This window comes from Theropithecus gelada, chromosome 2, assembly GCF_003255815.1.
Source record: "Theropithecus gelada isolate Dixy chromosome 2, Tgel_1.0, whole genome shotgun sequence".
Taxonomy (NCBI): domain Eukaryota; kingdom Metazoa; phylum Chordata; class Mammalia; order Primates; family Cercopithecidae; genus Theropithecus; species Theropithecus gelada.
Genome location: NC_037669.1, coordinates 95,589,070 through 95,609,627, shown reverse-complemented (window position 1 = coordinate 95,609,627; position 20,558 = coordinate 95,589,070). Strand labels below are relative to the sequence as shown.

Here is a 20,558-nt window from a genome sequence, read left to right as displayed (position 1 = left end):
TTTTTTTCTATAAACATTTTATTGCAATATTTTTTTCTTTTTTTTTTTTTTTTTTTTTTTTTTTTTTTTTTGAGACGGAGTCTCGCTGTGTCACCCGGGCTGGAGTGCAGTGGCGCGATCTTGGCTCACTGCAAGCTCTGCCTCCCGGGTTTACGCCATTCTCCTGCCTCAGCCTCCGAGTAGCTGGGACTACAGGCGCCCGCCACCGCGCCCGGCTAGTTTTTTGTATTTTTAGTAGAGACGGGGTTTCACGGTGTTAGCCAGGATGGTCTCGATCTCCTGACCTCGTGATCCACCCGCCTCGGCCTCCCAAAGTGCTGGGATTACAGGCTTGAGCCACCGCGCCCGGCCTCTATATTGACTAACTTTTCATATAAATTATTGTATGATAGAGTGTACTAATTGATATGAATATACCTATTCATTTAATCTTTATCATTATAAAAAGGTAATGAATAACATTCTGATTTATTTATCAAGTACTTAAATATTTGATAGTATGTTAGTCTGATGTTATCACTTTTTGGACAGCTAACAAATGGGGTATGAACCTAGGAGGCTACAAGCCAATGCTGATTTTTGCGGATGCTTCCGCATTGTTATCCTGAGAGTTATTGTGTGTGTTATTAGATAGTGTCACTAGGCAACAGCTCTTTGTTGTGTTTACTGGGACAGTAATATTCCCTCTCTCCCTGCACCTTTTTCCCCATGAGCAGGGCTCCCAGTTTTTCAAGCCTGAAGTGTTTTCCAATCAAAGTGAAGAGACAGTCTGTGGATGTTGAATATGCAAGGAACTGAAGAGAGAGAGATTAGAAGAGAGACTTGTCCAGGTGAGTGAGCAAGGGGCAAGCAGTGGGAGAAATAGCCAGCCAACAGGAAGCCTTTGGAAATTATAGAAGAGAAGCTGGGTGAGGCTCAGGAGATAAAATAACTGTCTCTTATAGGGATGTTGGGGGCAGGGGTGGGTGAACATGTCTGGGGCCAACTTTTTCCCAGCTCTAATTTTATTCTCATTTCTAGCATTTTCCTGTTTACATTCTCCCAGTCTCTACTCTGAATATAAAGCATTCATGTTTCCTGTCTTGCCCTAATCTTAGCCTATGTGTTGGTTGTTGTTTTTCATTTATCTCCATTGTCTCATTCTCTTGCTCCTTGGGTGTCTGTAGCTACCCCTTCTATGGGAGTTCCTCATTAATGGTAATCATATTTCCCTGATACATATCTCTTCTACCAGTTGCAACTCTTAAGTTACTTGCCATACTTGTTGTTACTGGCCCTTCATCATAGGCCATTACTGAGGTCTGCCAAAAGTTAAGATCAGGGGCCTTCACTCTGCCCTGTATAGGAGATATTCATTCTGCTCTTTTCTTTCAGGCTGGGTAAACAAGAACAAGCCTGCTCCAGAGCAGGATGTCTGTAAAATTGATTCATCAGGGATAGTAGCAAAGAGATTCCAAGAGGATGAATACCAAGATTCTACATTTGAAGAAAAATATGCATGTGAGGGCATGAAGGAAAACTCTCCTAGGGAGATTGCTGAATCATGCCTTTTCCAGGAAGGAGGTTTTGGGGGAATAACTTTCATCCACAAAGAAGCACCCCCTGAAATTATTAGTCAAAACTACAATTTTGAGAAAAGCTTGCTTTTGACCTCAAGCCTTGTTACACGTCTCAGGGTTTCTACAGAAGAGAGTCTGCATCAGTGGGAAACAAGTAATGTACACACCAATGATTTTTCAGACCAAAGTAAATGTCCAACTCTCTGCACACAGAAGAAATCTTGGAAATGTAACGAATGTGGAAAAACCTTTACTCAGGGCTCATCCCTTACCCAACATCAGAGAACTCATACTGGAGAGAGACCCTACGCATGTGAGGAATGTGGGAAAGCCTTTAGTCGTAGTTCATTCCTTGTTCAACATCAAAGAATTCACAGTGGAGTGAAACCATATGGATGTGAGCAGTGTGGGAAAACATTTCGATGTCGATCATTTCTTACTCAGCATCAAAGAGTTCACACTGGAGAGAAACCTTATAAATGTAATGAATGTGGGAATTCCTTCCGCAATCACTCACATCTCACTGAACACCAGAGAATTCACACTGGAGAGAAACCTTATAAGTGTAATAGATGTGGGAAGGCATTCAATCAGAATACACACCTTATTCATCATCAGAGAATTCACACTGGTGAGAAGCCTTATGTATGCAGTGAATGTGGCTCTTCTTTTCGAAAACACTCAAATCTTACACAACATCAGAGAATTCACACTGGGGAAAAACCCCATAAATGTGATGAATGTGGGAAAACTTTCCAAACAAAGGCAAACCTCTCTCAGCATCAGAGAATTCATACTGGAGAGAAACCCTATAAATGTAAAGAATGTGGCAAAGCGTTTTGTCAGAGCCCATCTCTTATTAAACACCAGCGAATTCATACTGGAGAAAAACCATATAAGTGTAAGGAATGTGGCAAAGCATTTACTCAGAGCACCCCACTCACTAAACATCAGAGAATACACACGGGGGAGAGACCCTACAAATGCAGTGAATGTGGTAAAGCCTTCATTCAGAGCATTTGCCTTATTCGGCATCAGAGAAGTCACACTGGAGAAAAACCCTATAAATGTAATGAATGTGGAAAGGGCTTTAATCAGAACACCTGCCTTACTCAGCATATGAGAATTCATACTGGAGAGAAGCCCTATAAATGTAAAGAATGTGGGAAAGCCTTTGCTCATAGCTCATCTCTTACTGAACATCATAGAACTCACACTGGTGAGAAGCTCTATAAATGTAGTGAGTGTGAGAAAACCTTCCGCAAGTATGCACACCTTAGTGAACATTACAGAATTCACACTGGTGAGAAGCCTTATGAGTGCATTGAGTGTGGAAAGTTCTTCAGACATAGTTCAGTCCTTTTCAGACATCAGAAACTTCACAGTGGTGAATAATGCTGGCATTTAGGTTATGACAGTTTCTCTAGTGAGGATGACTATGAATCTGGGAGTAGAGGGGCAGGTAGAGTTCCTGGAGGGAAGGAAGAAGGAGCCTTGGCTACTGTACTCTGAGAGGAATGTTTCCAGAAATGGAGGTGAGAGCTTAGGGAATGCAGAGCCTACTCGAGGTGGGCATCTGGGAATACAGGGTAGAAAGAAATTCCTGCTTTTCAGATAAAGCCTACACATTGCCACTGTCTCCCTATGTGACTCTTACAGCTTGAGGGGGCATTTGTTAAGTTAGCACTTCTGCTAACTTTACTACACCCTGCCCCATCTTCTGACTTGTCACCCATTTTCGTTGGCTGGCAGGTTGAGATGTTTTTCCTAAACACTGCCTGTCAGTGTGAAGTGGCACAGTTCTGATGTCGTGCTAAGTCTAGCCTCCAGATTTGAGGCAGCCCTGACTATGCTACCATGGGGAAAGCTCCCAACCTGTGGAAGTGGTCCTGTAAAGAGGAGACAGAAACAAATAAGAACCAAAAAAAAAAAAAATCCATATTCATTCATTTAAAAAAAGGAGATATAAAGCAACAACTGGGCTGACCTCTATAGATCTGCCAGTAAAGAAGGTCTTTCCTGATTCTTCCAAGCTTTGGGGTGACTCAGAGCTAAGAATGAAACAGGAGACCAAGTTAGAATTCATGATATTGGTTTATGGGAAGGCAGTCATACCTGTTCAGAGAACCAGTAAGACCCAATATCTATCTCAGAGGAATAATGGTCACCCAGGAAGGAAATGGTCTGCTCAAGTGACAAGCCTCAGAACAGGAAGCCTGCATGCGACTGAGCAAGTCACCTACATAACCCTGCCTGTGCTAGGGTGTATACCTGTCTATTGTAACTTTGCCTAGGCTCTTGGTGTACAGAGACCAGAGGAGAGAGACCCACTAGGACTAACAGCATCCTAACAAAGTGATACTTAGTTTGTTGGTCTTTAGGAGAAAGCATTAGTAATGAAAGAAGATAGAATTTTCAGTTGATTGGACGTTGGGGCCGCTTAAAAAAGTGTTGACATTTGTCATGGAATGATTTTGGAAAGACTTCTAAAAGAATCTTTTTCAAATCCCTGAAAATCAGGATAGCACATTTTGCCACTGACTGTGACAGTATTTTATTCTTTTGAGAGAAATGACATAGTTTTCCCTTTATTTCCCAAATTCCTTTCATGTTCTTAACTGCTACCCAGAAATTGAGCTCCAGAAGATTGAGGATAGCCTTTGGTATTTAAAATAGTTTCTAAGCTGTGAAGCTTATAGCATTTTTAAAGTGTGGCTATTAAAAACACTAAATTAAGTTGATTCTGGAATACTTGGTTATTTGGAACTCATCGATTTTTCTAGAGCAATTGCCTTCTAGGATAGGTTTGGGCCGTGAATTATCATTAATGGGAATATGGTATAAATATCATATATCTTTTTCACTTTCTATGAAGATTATGTTCTTAAAACCTACCACCAATGAAGTCATAATTGAGGAAATTAATACATTATGGGTAAAAATGCTGTAAAAGCTTTCTTTTTTTTTTTTTTTGAGACGGAGTCTCACTCTGTAGCCCAGGCTGGAGTGCAGTGGCCGGATCTCAGCTCACTGCAAGCTCCGCCTCCCGGGTTCACACCATTCTCCGGCCTCAGCCTCCCGAGTAGCTGGGACTACAGGCGCCCGCCACCTCGCCCGGCTATTTTTTGTATTTCTTAGTAGAGACGGGGTTTCACCGTGTTAGCCAGGATGGTCTCGATCTCCTGACCTCATGATCCGCCCATCTCGGCCTCCCAAAGTGCTGGGATTACAGGCTTGAGCCACCACACCCGGCCGCTGTAAAAGCTTTCTAAATATGTTCATGAAAATATTATTTTACCAAAAACAAACAATGTATTTATACTTCCTAGATAAAAACACTGTATAATTAATTACTGGCACATAATACATGTTCAGTAAATATTTATTTCATGAGTTAATATATCAACCATTCCCCAACAGAACCTTTCTTGGAACTTCCTGATGAATATTTATAGCAATATTTGTACACTATCTTGAGAATTATGAGTGGAGACTAGAGAGAATAGGGAGAGTTTTCTTAACAAAGAAACAAGAAAACTTTAAAGATATCTTGGGAGGCTGAGGCACGGCGAATCACTTGAACCTGGGAGGTGGAGGCTGCAGTCAGCCGAGATTGTGCCTGTGTACTCCAGCCTGGGAGACAGTGAGACTTTTTCTCAAAAAAAAAGAAAAAAAAGATATGTATAAATTCTTGTGGGAAAAATTTTCTCAAATGGAACAGACTTGATCCTGGATTTTTAATTCTCAGGCTGAGAAAATCTGGCATGTTTTCACATTCTGGGGAAACAAAGGTAAATAACTAGTCTTTCCACTACCATGACCCCATATTCTCACACTTGCACTTATATGCTCTGATTTTCTCTCAGTTGCTGGCCTATGATGTGCCTAGTCACTCCAGTGTGGCCCCAAACCTAGGCATTGCCCTCACCCTCAATTTTCCCTCTTACTCTTCATATCCATATAATCACTATGTCCTGTTGAAATTATCTCCTATCTCTGGAAGCCATCTCCACTGCAATTGTAGTCCAGTCCCCTACTCCTTTAATTTTAATTCTTTCTCTTTTTTTGAGACAGGATCTCACTCTGTTGTCCAGGCTGGAATGCGATGGCATGGTCTCTGCTTACTGCATACCCTACCTCCCAGGCTCAAGCGGTCCTCCCATTTCAGCCTCCCAAGTAGCTGGGACTACAGGCATGTGCCACTATGCCTGGCTAATTTTTGTATTTTTTTTTTTTTTGTAGAGATGGGTTTCACCATGTTGCCCAGGCTGGTCTCGGACTCCTGGACTCAAGCAATGTGCCTGCCTCAGCCACCCGAAGTGCCGGGATTATAGGCATGAGCCACTGTGCCTGGGCTTCCTATTTTAAAATTTATCTTACAGTCTTCCGGTTTCTTGCCCCACTACGCCATTTTCACATTTCTTCTTGATCTTTGTAAGCATAACTGGCTACTTATTGTTTTCAGAATAAAGTACTAGTCCTTTAAAGAGGCATGTAAGGCCCCTTATCTGGCCTATGCCTGAATTGCCATCCCCAGCTGCCATTCCTTGCCTGGCATGTTCTATTCCATAGTTCAAATTCCTGTGATTCTGGAATATCACCTCTGGGACTCTACTTTGGCACTTTTGCACATACTATTCCTGTTGCCTCAATTCCCTTCCCTGCTTCTGCTTGCCTGCAAAACTCCCGTTTTTCACTTAGGAATGTGCTCAGGCAATACCTCAAAGCTGTCTCTAATCTCATGGATGTTTTATTCTGTCTTGTATTTTTCATCATTTTATTATGTTACATTATAATGGTTTGTTCACACATCTTTCCCTTTTTCAGCTTTGCTAGGGAAGGAACAATATGAAATTTGTTTACCTTTGTATCAACAGTGCCTGGTACTTAGGAGGTGCTCAATAACTCTTTGTTGAACTCAGCTGAAGAGTCAGACATTTCTGTGTGCCAGTCTGCAGGTTGTGACTTAGGTCCCCAGTTGTCAGCAGGAAGGAGGCATGGTGAGTATGTGTATCCATGAAGTGTCTGCCAGGAGCAAGAATTCTGCAACTTTCCCTAAGATAAGGTACGTGGTTTTATTAAACAGAAGATCCCATAAAAAACAGTATTTTTCAATTAGAGATTTAAAAGTCCTATCACAATTTAACAAAATGCTTTCAATTATATTGATGTCAGGGTCAGCAGGAGGAGGAAAATGCATGCAACTGCAGAGACATACCTGTGTCAAATGAAATAGCTATGAAATAGTAAACAGGAATGGAAGAGTAATGCTGGCCTAGCAGGAGGGCATTTGGAGCTTACAAATCCTAAAGTGTGCCAGGCATGGTGGCCCACACCTATAATCCCAACTACTCAGGGGTCTGAGGTGGGAGGATTGATTCAGGCCAGGTGTTCGAGAGCATCCTGTGGAACATAGCAAGACCTTGTCTCTAAAAAAAAAAAAAAAAAAGGCCAGGTGTGGTGGTGCATGCCTATAGTCCTAGCTATTCTGGATGCTGAGCCTGAGGTGGAAGGATTGCTTGAGCCCAGGTGTTTGGAGCTGCAGTGAGCTAGGATCACGCCACTGCACTCTAGCCTGTGTGTCAGAGTGAGACCCTTTCTCTTAAAAAAAAAAAAAAAAATTCCAAAGTGGAAGCACTTCCTGAGATTTTGGGCTCTGGGATGATAAAGAATTTGAGTGTCTTGCTTATTGTGCACTGAAATTTAATTCATGACTTCAGAAGGACACAGTGGGATGGAGCCACATCAGATCCTCAGAACAAAAGAGGAAAGATGTGATTGGGGTTGCTCAAGATTACACAACCAGTGTCAGATGAGGTTCAAACTGCAGTGTTGTTGCATTTCATTCACTTTCCCCTGTATTGGTTATACCTCTATTCCATATGCCTCTTTATCTTTTGTAGAACTGACCACTTTTTTTTTTGTTTCTGAGATGGTTTCACTCTGTTGCCCAGGCTGGAGTGCAGTGGCATGATCCTAGCTCACTATAGCCTAGACCTCCCAGGCTCAAGCGATTCTCTCAACTCAGCCTCCCAAGTAGTTGGGACTACAGATGTGAGCTACCATGCCTGCCTAATTTTTAAAAAGTTTATTTTATGGCCGGTTGCGGTGGCTCACGCCTGTAATCACAGCACTTTGGGAGGCAAAGGCAGGCAGATCACGCGGTCAGGAGTTTGAGACCAGCCTGACCAACATGGTGAAACCCCGTCTCTACTAAAAATACAAAAATTAGCTAGGCATGGTGGCGCATGCCTGTAATCCCAGCTACTCAAGAGGCTGAGGCAGGAGAATCGCTTGAACCCGGGAGGCGGAGGTTGCAGTGAGCCAAGATCATGCCACTGTACTCCAGCCTGGGTGATAGAGCAAGAGCCTGTCTCAAAAAAAAGTTTATTTTATTTTATTTTTTGGTGCAGACAGGTTCTTGCTATGTTACCCAGGCTCATCTCAAACTCCTGCTCTCAGGTGATCCTCCTGCCTCCTGTCAGTTGACACCATTCTCCTGCCTCAGCCTCCAGAGTTGCTGGGACTACAGGCGCCCACCACCATGTCCGGCAATTTTTTTTTTGTATTTTTTTAGTAGAAACGGGGTTTCACCATGTTAGCCAGGATGGTCCTGATCTCCTGACCTCGTGATCCACCCGCCTCGGCCTCCCAAAGTGCTGGGATTACAGGCGTGAGCCACTGCACCCGGCCAATTTTTTTTTTTTTAAGGTGGAGTCTGGCTCTGTCACCCAGGCTGGAGTGCAGTGGCATGATCTCAGCTCACTGCATCTCCACCTCCCAGGTTCAAGCGATTCTCCTACCTCACCCTCCTGAGTAGCTGGGATTACAGGGGCGCACCACCACACCCAGCTATTTTGTGTATTTTTAGTAGAGACGGGGTTTTGCCATGTTGGTCAGGCTGGTCTCAAAACTCCTGACCTCGTGATCCATCCTCCATGGCCTCCCAAAGTGCTGGGATTGCAGGCATGAGCCACCACCCTTGGCCTGGAATGGATAATTTCTCTGCTGCATCTCATTAATTTACTCAGCAAGTGTTCTTTACTATATGCTGCACACTAGGGATATGATAGTATGCACGCAGCCCCGTTGTCCTGAGCTTGCAGATCAATAGGAATGCTTGGAAGTGAATAAGGTACTCTCCACTCATGCCTTTATCTCTAGACTTTACCTGTCAAGATGAGCCCATGTGTGCAAATATTTCCTGGTTAGGGCCAGCAAGATCTGAAGTTTTGTAGAAAGGGATGAGTGTGCTATCTTGAGGCCCTGAAAGGTCACTGAAGCCAAGGCAGAACAATAGCACTGGAGCTGGGATTTGAGAAGCAGCTAATAGTTCTAACATTTACTGAAGATTTTAAAAATACTAGATGTTAGTAATTCACACGTATTAACCTCATTTAATCCTCACAACAACCCTATGGTACCATTATTATACCTGATAAGTGAGGAAGCAGGCACAGAGAGGTAAAATTGCAAAGTTCATACACTGAGAATCAGGGATTTGAGCCCAAAGCAGTGCTTTTTTTTTTTTTTTTTTTTCTGAGACAGTCTCACTCTGTCACCCAGGCTGGAGTGCAGTGGCTCGATCTCGGCTCACTGCAACCTCCCGCTCCCAGGTTCAAGTGATTCTTGCGCCTCAGCCTCCAGAGTGGCTGGGATTACAGGCGCCCACCATCACACCTGGCTGATTTTTGTATTTTTAGTAGAGACGGGGTTTCTCCATGTTGGGCACGCTGGTCTCGAACTCCTGACTTCAGGTGATCCGCCCGCCTCGGCCTCCCAAAGTGCTGGGATTACAAGCGTGAGCCACCGCGCCTAGCGTGTACAGCTTTTTTTTTTTTTTTTGGCCACCTGAACAAAGATCCTGGGTCAGTAAGGTGTCAGGGGTTTCTGTGAGGAGGTCAATTTTCTTCCAGGTGAGGATGTGTGTGAAGAAGGTGGAAGCCAGTTTTGTGAAAAGCCTTGATAATCCCCAAAGGACAGTAACATAGGAAGTTAAATGTGGCGGACTTGCAGGATGAAGTGATGCACAGTAAGAGCTCCTTGTGGTCGACCCTTCGGACTTCCATTCCGTTTCCCTGTACTGGAAGACGCACGTCAGGTGGGCTCGCAGGTTGTTTCTGCAGGCTGCTTATCCCGCACAGCACCGAAACCCGAAACCTGTAGCTGAGTCGGGGGGAGGAACCACAGAGAGGAAGCCGCTCCCGCCTTCCTAGAGAGGAGACGGCCGTGGTTATTGGCCGAGGCGCGGACTGCTGACGTCACGCCGGCGGGGCGCGTCCGGGAATTACTCCTTTCCACAGAGCAGACCCAGGCTCCTGTCGCAAGGTTCGTGAGGGGAGCGCCGCGGGAAGTGCATGGTGAGCAGTTTCCGCTGTGCCGGGCTGCTGCGGGTCGATTCCAGCGTCTCCCTCGGGAGGCAGGGCGTCTTCCTTCCTGGAGGGCCTTTGGAGCGGAGGCCCGAGGCCTAGCGCAAACTTGCCATGAAGGGAGGAGAGGCTGTTCGAGAGCCCTAGGCTGGGAGTCGGGGGACATGCGTTCGATTTGTACATACTTGAGCAAGTTAGTGAACTTCTGGACGCTTCAGTTTTCTGATTTCCAGAAGTAAATACTGTTTCTTGCCTTGCCGATTTCCAAAGTTGTGCGGGTTGAAATAAGTATATGCAATAATTATCCACTTCCCTTCATTATTTATTCTTCTCTAATAGCAATAAAATAGGTACTGTATGAAGACATACAGACTCAATATTTTAACAGCAGGCACTATTTATTGAATGCTTACCAGCTGGCATTCTTCTAGGTAGTTGCCATGTGGTAACCCACTTATTCATGACCACAACCCTATAGAGTGGTTATTGTTATCGTCTCCATTTAACAATTGAAAAAACTGGAGCAAAGAAAGGTTAAGTAACTTGTTCAAAAGTCCTAGCCCCAGAGCCCATGCCATACTTGTAAGTTTGGTGGAGGAAGACAAGAGTGTAATCAGACTAGAAAGTCCTGCAGTGGAAACTTGTAAAATTCTTTGAGAATGTAGACGAAGAAGTGCCTTGGAAAAGTCAAGAAAAATTTCCCACATGGAAGAGGTGTGGAGGTTCACATTTGAGCTAAATATTAAAGGTTGACTGCAAGCTTGAAAATAATTGCTGGCTTATTTGACCAAATGGGGGAAAAGAGAAGTTTGAAAATAATTAAACAGTTTGTTCAGTGTCAGTTAAGAGATGCTAGTAGATTGGCATGTATTAGGAAACCAGGTTCCTGCCTTTGAATACAGTGTTCTTTACATTAGGAGGGGTTCTTGAAACCTTTCCCTTATGAAGGGTCCTTGACATCTTACAGCAGATACTCCTCACAAAAAGGCAGTCCAAAAGGCAGTCCTCTTGTTATTTTCGAGAAATTCCCCCAATTCTAATTGGAGGATAACTGACAGGAAGTTTCCCTGCCGTTGATTCAGTGTGGGGAAAAGAAAGATCAGACTGTTACTGTGTCTATATAGAAAGAAGTAGACATAAGAGACTCCATTTTGTTCTGTATTTGAGATGCTGTTAATCTGTGACCCTACCCCCAACCTTGTCCTTGCCAGAGACATGTGCTATGGCAACTCAAGGTTTAAAGAATTTTGGGTTGTGCAGGGTGTGCTTTGTTAAACAAGTGAATGCAGCTTGCTGGTTGAAAGTCATCATCATTCTCTTAATCTCAAGTGCCCAGGGACACGCACACTGCCAAAGGTCGCAGGGACCTCTGTCTAGGAAAGCTAGGTATTGTCCAACGTGTCTCCCCGTGTGATAGTCTGAAATATGGCCTCGTGGGAAGGGAAAGACCTGATCGTCCCCAGCCTGACACCCGTGAAGGGTCTGTGCTGAGGAGGACTAGTACAAGAGGAAAGAAGGCCTCTTGGCGGTTGTTGGCAGTTGAGATAGAGAAAAGCATCTGTCTCCTGCCTGTCTCTGGGCAATGGAACATCTCGGTATAAAACCCAATTGTATGTTCAGTTTACTGAGAGAGGAGAAAACCGCCTTAGGGCAAAAGGCGGGACTTGCTAGCGCAATGCTGCTCTGTATGCAGTAAAAAGGTTTATGGACATGTTTGCGTATGCATATCAAGGCACAGCACTTTTCCTTAAACTTATTCATGTCACAGAGATCTTTATTCATATGTCTTACTGCTGACTTTCTCCCTGCAATGATCCTATTATCCTGCCACTTCCTTTTCTTTAAGATGGTAAAGATTAATTATCAATAAATACTAAGGGAACTCAGAGACCGGTGCCAGCGTGGGTCCTCTGTATGCTGAGCGCCGGTCCCCTGGGCCCACTTTTTCTTTCTCTATACTTTGTCTTTGTGTCTCATTTCTTTTCTCAAGTCTCATTCCACCTAACGAGAAACACCCACAGTTGTGGAAGGGTAGGCCACCCCTTCATTCAACCTGTTCTTAACAAGACCCACTCACCTCACTGCTAGCTCCTTTAGTACTTTTCAAATAAATGAATAAACAGACTCAATCAAAGATGGACTGGAAGGGCTTGATTTTAGGTTTTTGCTCTTTTCCCATCTATATAGAATCAAAGCATCATAGAATGTTGATATTAGAAGAAGCTTTAAATATTATCTAGCTTTTCACTTTCATTTAACAAATAAGAAATGGATGAGATTGAGTGACCTGCGTTAGGTCACTGAACAAATTTGTGGCAGAACTGAGACTAGAATCCACACCTCTTGACTGAATCTGTTACTGGTCCTGCCCTCTATTGTAGCCCTGCAGCCTTTGACTTTTGGAATAAATGGCTTTTCCAGTAGGCTTAGGGGAGCCATTGGGCTCCAACCTGATCTCCTATAAAGAAATTTTTACCCCCAGATGTTTAGTCCTTAGAACAACCTGCCCTCTTTGTGCATTGCCACATCGCTCTGAAGTGTACCCACTCACTAATTTTTGTCATTGGAGATACTCCTCTAGGATAATAACGATATTCTTTCATTTAAACTTAAAATGGTCGTTTGGTTAGAGATGGGATGTTCTTGAGTTACCCCGAATCCAGAATATGTAGAAAAGTCGGCTGGCAATTTATGGGTGGCTCTTTTTCCTCCCTCAGTGCCTCAAATTCCTGCCTTTCCTCAAGAAGAGTCCCCAGGAGAAAAGCCAGTATTGCTTGTGTGCCTAACAACCTGTCTCTTGGTAAGTTAATTCTAACTAGATGGTGGTGGTTGTGAGACTGCCATCAGAAGTGATGGGACCCACCAACGTCCACTATATGTGGACCCAGGAGACTGAAAATGCAGAACCACGCAGAAATGGGTACCATATTACTCAAATCAGTGAGAGTGGCCCACTGTGAAAAAGGCTATGGAATAATTGGTTAGAGTGCACTAAGTTCTTATCAGAGTACCTGAACTGAAGACTCTACAGTCATCTGGTAGCACATTTTTAAACTACTTACTGAACTGCTAAGTATGATGCCTTAATGATGTAGTGGTTGGATCTAGGAATATGGGTAGTAAATTATTGGAAGACCCATTGCAAATGTGATTAGGTGTTTCCTCAGAGAATATGGAATGGGTTTCTGGCTGTGTTTAGAACAAGTGCTTAAGTTACTGCAACTGATACTGTCACTGGCTATCAAAAGGCAACTTGGAGCCTGGGTGTCTGTCAAACTCAGTAAAATAATTCTGGGTAAATTGTATTCTTAGGTTATGGGAACTCTGTGAAGAGAATATGATTGTGTCTTGAAGAATTTGGCCTAGTTTAATATGTATGCATAATACATGAACACTTATGTATGTATCTGTGTTTATATGCATCAAGAGATACCTAGAGGAAAGTCCATCAACATACTAACTCTATTTTCTGTGGTTGAGTTTCAAGTGATTTCCTCTTTGGAGTAGCTGACCATTTAATAGAATGAGCATGCATTCTTTGTATGATAAGATAAAAACCTTTTTATTTTGGAAAAATATGCGTAAAGGAATTAAAAATGTGCTTAGAGTTTTGGTTTTACATCTAGTTGCTTAAACCAACTGGAGTTTGTTTTTGTATATAGCATATCCATGCTGTAAGTTAATACATCAGATAAAGTAGGTTTAGGTAAGGTAGTCGACATATTTAACAAACTGGTACAGGCATTGCCCAAGCAGGTAGTCGTGAACAATTTGTACAGATATACCAGTATGTATCAGTTGACTCTTAGCTCCAGTAGATCCATATGTACCAACATGAAGAGATCTCTAAGACACATTTTTTAGTGGGAAATAAAAGCAAATTGCAGAGCAGAACCTGTAGAACTGTTTCATTTATGTAAAGAGAATTAAGTGCTATATGTGTGTAGAAAAATAAGAAGAAAAAAGGAATGAAAGAAGATACTCCAAACTTGATAATCAAGGAATAGGTTTATTTTGCTAACAAAAATTTTTTTAGGGACGGGGTCTTGCTCTGTGTCCTAGGCTGGAGTGCAGTGGCGTGATCATGGCATACTCCAGCCTCAACATCCTGGGCTCAAGTAATTTTCCCACCTCAGCCTACTGAGTAGCTGGGACTACAGGTGCACATGACCACACTCAGCTAATTGTTTATTTTTTGTAGAGACAGTATCTCACTATGTTGCCCAGGCTGCTTTTAAACTCCTGGCCTCAAGTGATCCTCCTGCCTCAGCCTCTCAAAGTGTTGAGATGATAGGTGTGAGCCACCATGCCTGGCCTATCTTATATACTTCTATGTTATCTAAATATTTTAAAGTGAGGATATATAGTTGTGTAATTTACATGATTAGAAAACTAAGACAAAAATGGGCCTCAGAGAAAAAGAATGTGTGTCTCCAGCACCTACTAGGGAAGAGGTTGCTCTGATGTGCAGCACCTGAATATTCATTCTTTAATTCCGTGTAGCTTATTTAGGGCACCAGGGTTTCAAAATTTGATGATCATTTAGTTATGATCAATTAAATATTTTGTTCTTTCTCCAGTTCTTTGTTTCCCAAAGAGTGCTCTAATGACAATGATTTGGTTCACATACTGTTTTTCTAAAGTCCAGAGAATGTGTTAACCAGCTCTATATTGAGCACAAAAGTTTTATTTATTTTTATTGTAAATAAATAAAGTGACTTTATTTTCTCTCTCATTCCCCTTATAAATCTGATTAGTATACTTCAGATTCTGAAGTATTTCTTTGGCTACAAAGGTGAGGGCCAGCACCTGGACCAAGATGTTGTAGTCAAGTTACTGTCCAATTAAACCTTCTTCTTTAAGGACCACTTCTCTAATTTTCCTGAAACAAAAGAGCAACATCTTACTTTCTTCCAGTAAGCAGGACTCTAGTTTTCAAACCTGTAGGTTTCCAGTTAGACTTAAGGAGAGAACTATAGATGGTGAATGTTGTGGAGAGAAAGAGATCCAGTGAGACACCTGTAAACGTGACTGAATAAGGAAGGACTGGTGAGATAGGCCTAGTGAAAGTTACAGCCTGAATCACATTTGAAGTTTTAGAAGGGCAACTCTTTGAGTATCACTAGTCTGCCATGATTATAGGCAACCTAAGAAAATAGAATTATTATTCCTCTGTTTTTTGAGGAGTAGAGACTAAGTGGACAGTAAGTTTCCCTAACACTTATATGTCCAAGTCTAGTATACTTATTCCTTTCATATTTTCCAGTTATTTATCACTGTGGATGCAAATCTGAATGATCCCAAATTACCTGGGTTAGTTTTTAGTATTTGATTGTTTCAGAATTAATCGTGATACGGAATTTTATAGAATTCCTAATACCTGTCACAACTTAATCTCTCTCTTCAGAGAGGCTGATCATCAGGGGTTCACTTTTGGAGAAGTTGAGAATGCAGGCTGAACAAGGAAGAGGAAGGGGAATCCTGCAGGGATGAATGAGAGGACAGCAATGCATGTGTGATGTGTGTGAGCACACACACACAGTGACCTTTCCTAGAACAGTATTACTCTAATGATAATCATCTATGAGGAAAAAAAAATTTTGTAAGTATGAATTTGGTGTTACAAGCAGCATGAATTCCAGCCAAATATCACTCACAATGAAACATCGGAGAGTTAACATGCAGAAGAAACCTTCAAAGTGTAGTGAATGTGGAAAGTTCTTTACTCAGAGATCATCTCTTACCCAGCACCAGAGGATTCACAGAGGAGAGAAGCCCTATGTGTGCACTGAATGTGGAAGTTGTTTCCGTAAACAGTCAAATCTTACTCAACATCTGAGAATCCATACGGGAGAGAAACCTTTTAAATGTAATGAATGTGAGAAAGCCTTTCAAACAAAAGCAATTCTTGTTCAGCATCTGAGAATTCATACTGGAGAGAAACCCTATAAATGCAATGAATGTGGAAAAGCCTTTTGTCAGAGCCCATCCCTTATTAAACACCAGCGAATTCATACTGGAGAGAAACCGTATAAATGCACAGAATGTGGCAAAGCCTTCAGTCAGAGCGTATGCCTTACTCGTCATCAGAGAAGTCATTCTGGAGATAAACCTTTTAAGTGTAATAAATGTGGGAAAGCCTTTAATCAGAGTGCATGTCTCATGCAGCATCAGAGAATTCATTCAGGAGAGAAACCCTACACATGCATTGAATGTGGTAAAGCCTTCACTCAGAACTCTTCCCTTGTTGAACATGAAAGGACTCACACCGGAGAGAAACTTTATAAATGTAGTGAGTGTGAAAAAACTTTCCGCAAACAAGCACACCTTAGTGAGCATTACAGAATTCATACTGGAGAAAAACCTTATGAGTGTGTTGGATGTGGGAAATCCTTTAGGCACAGTTCAGCACTTCTTCGACATCAGAAGCTTCATGCTGGAGAGTAAAATTTGGAATGTAATGACTATGGAAAGATTTGTATGAAAGCACCTTTTTTTCTCCTAGATTCCTAGGAATGTAAGACTCAATCTGTAGCTAGTATGAATATTTTGTGTTTTGAACAAAAAATGTGTCCTAATGTGTCCTAGTCTGGAGTCTGCTGCCTTATCTGCTGCTCAGTGGGTGTAACCTTATCCCTTCTGAGCCTCAGTTTACCCATCCCCCCAATAGAAAAATGGGGATATTTCCTAGGGTTGTCCTGAGAATAAAATGGGTTCTGCATGACAGTTAACTGCCATTAATTAGCCATTCTAAAAGTTTATTTACAATATCAAAATCTGACAAGTAAATCAGCATTGTTGTTTGGTTCTCAATGTATTATTTCTTAAGAACATTTTGTAATTGGGCTTTGATTTTGTGATTAATCTACAGATGTCTATTTAAACTCTAATGTCTAGGTTTAAATAGGATAATACAATCTAAGACTGGTTTGTCTTTGAGAAATTTCAGATTTAATCAGAGAAAAATGTACTGATTGGGATTTGAGTGGACGTGAGGTATATTTCTGGATACCCTCAAGATCTTCATTTACATTTTGATACTTTCTATTACTAGGTCTAATTTGACTTTAAGCTCTACGTTTCACTTTTCCATTAAACAGAAAGCCTCCCTAACATTAGAATAAAGCCTCATGTTGTGGGACTTCTGTGTGTGTTTAGGGTTGGCAGCAGATGATTAGGAGAAGGCATTTGACAGTAGAGAGTACTGGAATATAGAGGAGAATATAAGCATGTAGATGAGGATGTGACTATATTTGTTTCCAGTTCAGGAGCACAGCACCAAATGTGGTCTCTTAAGGGAACATGAGGGTAGAAGATGTTAAGATCTCAAGTTCCAGCAGGCAGTGCCACTAACAATTAGCCACTTGCCAAAGGAAGAAGAGAACAGTGTCTTGGGGATGCTGATGGGATGGAGTGCTTAATGGCTGTTAAAAGCCATAAAAAAGCAAAGAAATCAAAAGATACTTTTGGTGGAGCTTTAGGCTGTGCTAAGCTCTTTAAACAAGCACCTCCAATACTAAAAGCACCCTTGCAAGGAAGATAGGAGTTACTATTCACATCCTAGAATCAAGGAAAAAGAGAAGATGTTTGATTTGCTTAAAGTCAAACAGGTAATGTCAGAATTGAATCTCAAATCTATATCTTACCAAAAATGTAGTTCTGGTTTATACAATACCAAAGTCACATACAGGTAATTTCCCACCATTGAACCTTCCTGTTAGTGTGAGATGCCAAATCTGTGAAAACCATTTTTAAAAAGTAAAGACTTATTTTTTTCAGCTTAATGTGTGCTTATTTAAATACATTGATAAAATTAGAAAAACGAAAAAAATTAAAATTGCATGTTTTCAGCAAATAGTCACCTTAGTGTATTTATTCTAGCTTTTCTTTTCTGCATAGCTTTTTTTTCTTCCCTTTTAACAATAATTAGACTTGTACTATATTAGAGTACTATATAGAGTACTATAGCCTGCTTTTTTATTTTTTTATTTTTTTATTTTTTTTGAGATGAAGCCTTGCTCTTGCCCAAGCTAGAGTACAATGGCACAATCTCGGCGCACTGAAAGCTCCGCCTCCCAGGTTCACGCCATTTTCCGGCCTCGGCCTCCTGAGTAGCTGGGACTACAGGCGCCCGCCACCATGCCCAACTAATTTTTTGTATTTTTAGTAGAGACGGGGTTTCACCATGTTAGCCGGGATGGTCTCGATCTCCTGACCCTGAGATCCACCCGCCTCTGCCTCCCAAAGTGCTGGGATTACAGGTGTGAACCACCGCGCCCGGCCGCCTGCTTTTTAACATAACAATTTAGCAATATGTTACAGACTTTCTATAAACTTTATTTTAATGGTTGCCAAACATTTCATTGGTCTGTTCATAATTTTTTGACCTGTTCCCTGTCTGTGTGATATTTGTATTAATATATTTTTCTTATAAATCAGAGAATCTAACGGTGCCTGTCACGGTATGAGCTCCTGTTAGTAATATTAATTTGGCAGTGAAATATCTTTGTATATAACGTTTTTACCATCTTAAAATTATTTTCTGAGGATTTTCAGAGGGTATAATTTTATTTTTAAAATTTAATTAATCTTTTTGACTTGATAATATAAGCTTATGGCTTAAAATTCTAAAAATATAAAAGGTTGAACAGTGAAAAGTCTTCCACTCAGCCACCCGCTTGTCCCCTCATTCTATCCTAGACAACCAATATTACCCATTTTTTGTTTTTCTTACAAAGATATGAATAAGCAAACATCTTTCTCTCTGTTAAAGACTATTTTCTAGGGCAGTTTTGAATTTACAGTGAAATTGAGTAGAAAGTTCCCATATATGCCCTGCCCCAAGACATGCAAAGCCTGCCTATCCTCCACCAGAGTGGTACAACCTACTTTGACACATCATTATCACCCAAAGTCATAGTTTACATTAGGGTGCACTCTTGGTTTTGTATATTCTATGGATTTTGACAAATGTATAATGATATGCATCCATCATTATAGTTTCATAAGGAGTTTCACTTCTCTAAAAATTCTGTGTTCTTCCTATTCATCCCTCCCCCCATGGTAACCCTTGGCAACCACTGATTCTTTTTTTTTTTGAGACGGAGTCTTGCTGTGTCACCCAGGCAGAAGTACAGTGGCACGATTTTTGCTTACTGCAACCTCCGTCTCCCAGGTTCAAGTGATTCTCCTGCCTCAGCCTCCCGAGTAGCTGGGACTACAGGCGCATGCCACTACAACCAGCTACTTTTTTGTGTTTTTAGTAGAGATGGGGTTTCACCATGTTAGCCAGGATGGTCTCAATCTCTTGACCTCGTAATCCACCCACCTTGGCCTCCCAAACCACTGATCTTTTTAACTGTCTCCATACTTTTGCCTTTTCTGGAATGTCATATAGTTGCAACCATTCAGTATGTAGTCTTTTCAGGTTGGCTTTTTTCACTTAGTAGTATGCATTTAAGTTTCTCCCATGTCTTTTCATGGCTGGTCAGCTCATTTCTTTTTAGTGCTGAATAATATTCCATTTTATGGATGTGCTATATTTACCCATTCATCGACTGAAGAACATCTTGGTTGCTTCCATGCTTTGTCATTTATGAATAAAGCTGCTGTAAATATTTGCTTGAAGTTTGTGTGTGGACATGTGTTTTCAGCTCATTTTAGTAAATTACTAAGGAGTGAAATTGCTGGATTGTATGGTAAGAGTATGTTTAGCTTTTTAAGAAACTGCCAAAATGTCTGCAAAGTGACTGTACCATTTTACATTCCCATCAGTGATGAAGTAGAGTTCCTGTTGCTCCACATCCTTGCCAGCGTTTTGTGGTATTAGTGTTTTGGATTTTAACTTTTTTTTTTTTTTTTTTTTTTTTTTGAGACTGAGTCTCGTTCTGTTGCCCAGGCTGGAGTGTGGTGGCACGATCTCGGCTCATTGCAGTCTCCACCTCCCAGGTTGTGATTCTCGTGCCTCAGCCTCCCAAGTAGCCAGGATTACAGGCACCCGCCACCATACCCAGCTAATTTTTGTGTTTTTTGTAGAGGCGGGGTTTCACCATGTTGGCCAGGCTGGTGTCGAACTCCTGAACGCAAGTGATCTGCCTGCCTCAGCCTCCCAAAGTGCTGGGATTACAGGTGTGAGCCACCACACCTGGTCGGATTTTAACTATTCTAATAGGTATGTAGTGGTAATCATTGTTTTAATCTGAAGTTCACCAATAATGTATGATTTTAGCATCTTTTCATGTGTTTGCCACCTGTATAGCTTTGGTGAGGTGTCTGTTAGAGGTTTTGCCCATTTTTAATCGGATTGCTCATTTTCTTATTGGTGAATTTTAAGTGTTCCTTGTATGTTTTGTATAGCAGACCTTTATCAGATAGGTCTTTTGCAAATATTTTCCTCCCAGTCTGTGGCTTATTTTCTCAATCCTTGATTCCCTCTTTTTACTTTTTTTTTTCTTTTTTCTTTTTTGAAAGAAATGGTAGCATAATATACACAGTTGTCCATTTTTTTAAAAACTAATCCATCTCACAGATTGTTCTGTATCAGTAAATAAAGATCTTTCCCCCACCGTTGCCCAATGTGTCATTGTCTTAATAGACCATTATTAGTTCCCTATTGGTGGACATTTAATAG

At 41.6% G+C, this 20,558-nt stretch overlaps 2 protein-coding genes across 6 annotated transcripts in view; both read left to right on the top strand.

Moving 5' to 3' along the window:
- The window catches only part of ZNF502 (zinc finger protein 502), a 12,198-nt gene extending 7,890 nt beyond the window's left edge, over window positions 1-4,308 (top strand). For all 5 annotated transcript variants that reach the window (XM_025376081.1, XM_025376082.1, XM_025376086.1 and 2 more), the window contains 2 exons: window positions 717-830; window positions 1,375-4,308. In XM_025376081.1, coding sequence (XP_025231866.1) covers window positions 776-830; window positions 1,375-2,954 — 1,635 coding nt within the window. In that variant the 5' untranslated portion in view covers window positions 717-775 and the 3' untranslated portion in view covers window positions 2,955-4,308. The remainder of the gene's footprint in view (window positions 1-716; window positions 831-1,374) is intronic.
- Window positions 4,309-9,809: 5,501 nt separating this feature from the next.
- On the top strand, window positions 9,810-17,706 carry ZNF501 (zinc finger protein 501). Its single transcript, XM_025376768.1, has 3 exons — window positions 9,810-9,919; window positions 12,646-12,728; window positions 15,336-17,706. The coding sequence occupies exon 3, from the start codon at window positions 15,512-15,514 to the stop codon at window positions 16,373-16,375; it is 864 nt and encodes a 287-aa protein (XP_025232553.1). The 5' UTR covers window positions 9,810-9,919; window positions 12,646-12,728; window positions 15,336-15,511; the 3' UTR covers window positions 16,376-17,706.
- The last annotated feature ends 2,852 nt before the right edge of the window (window positions 17,707-20,558 follow it).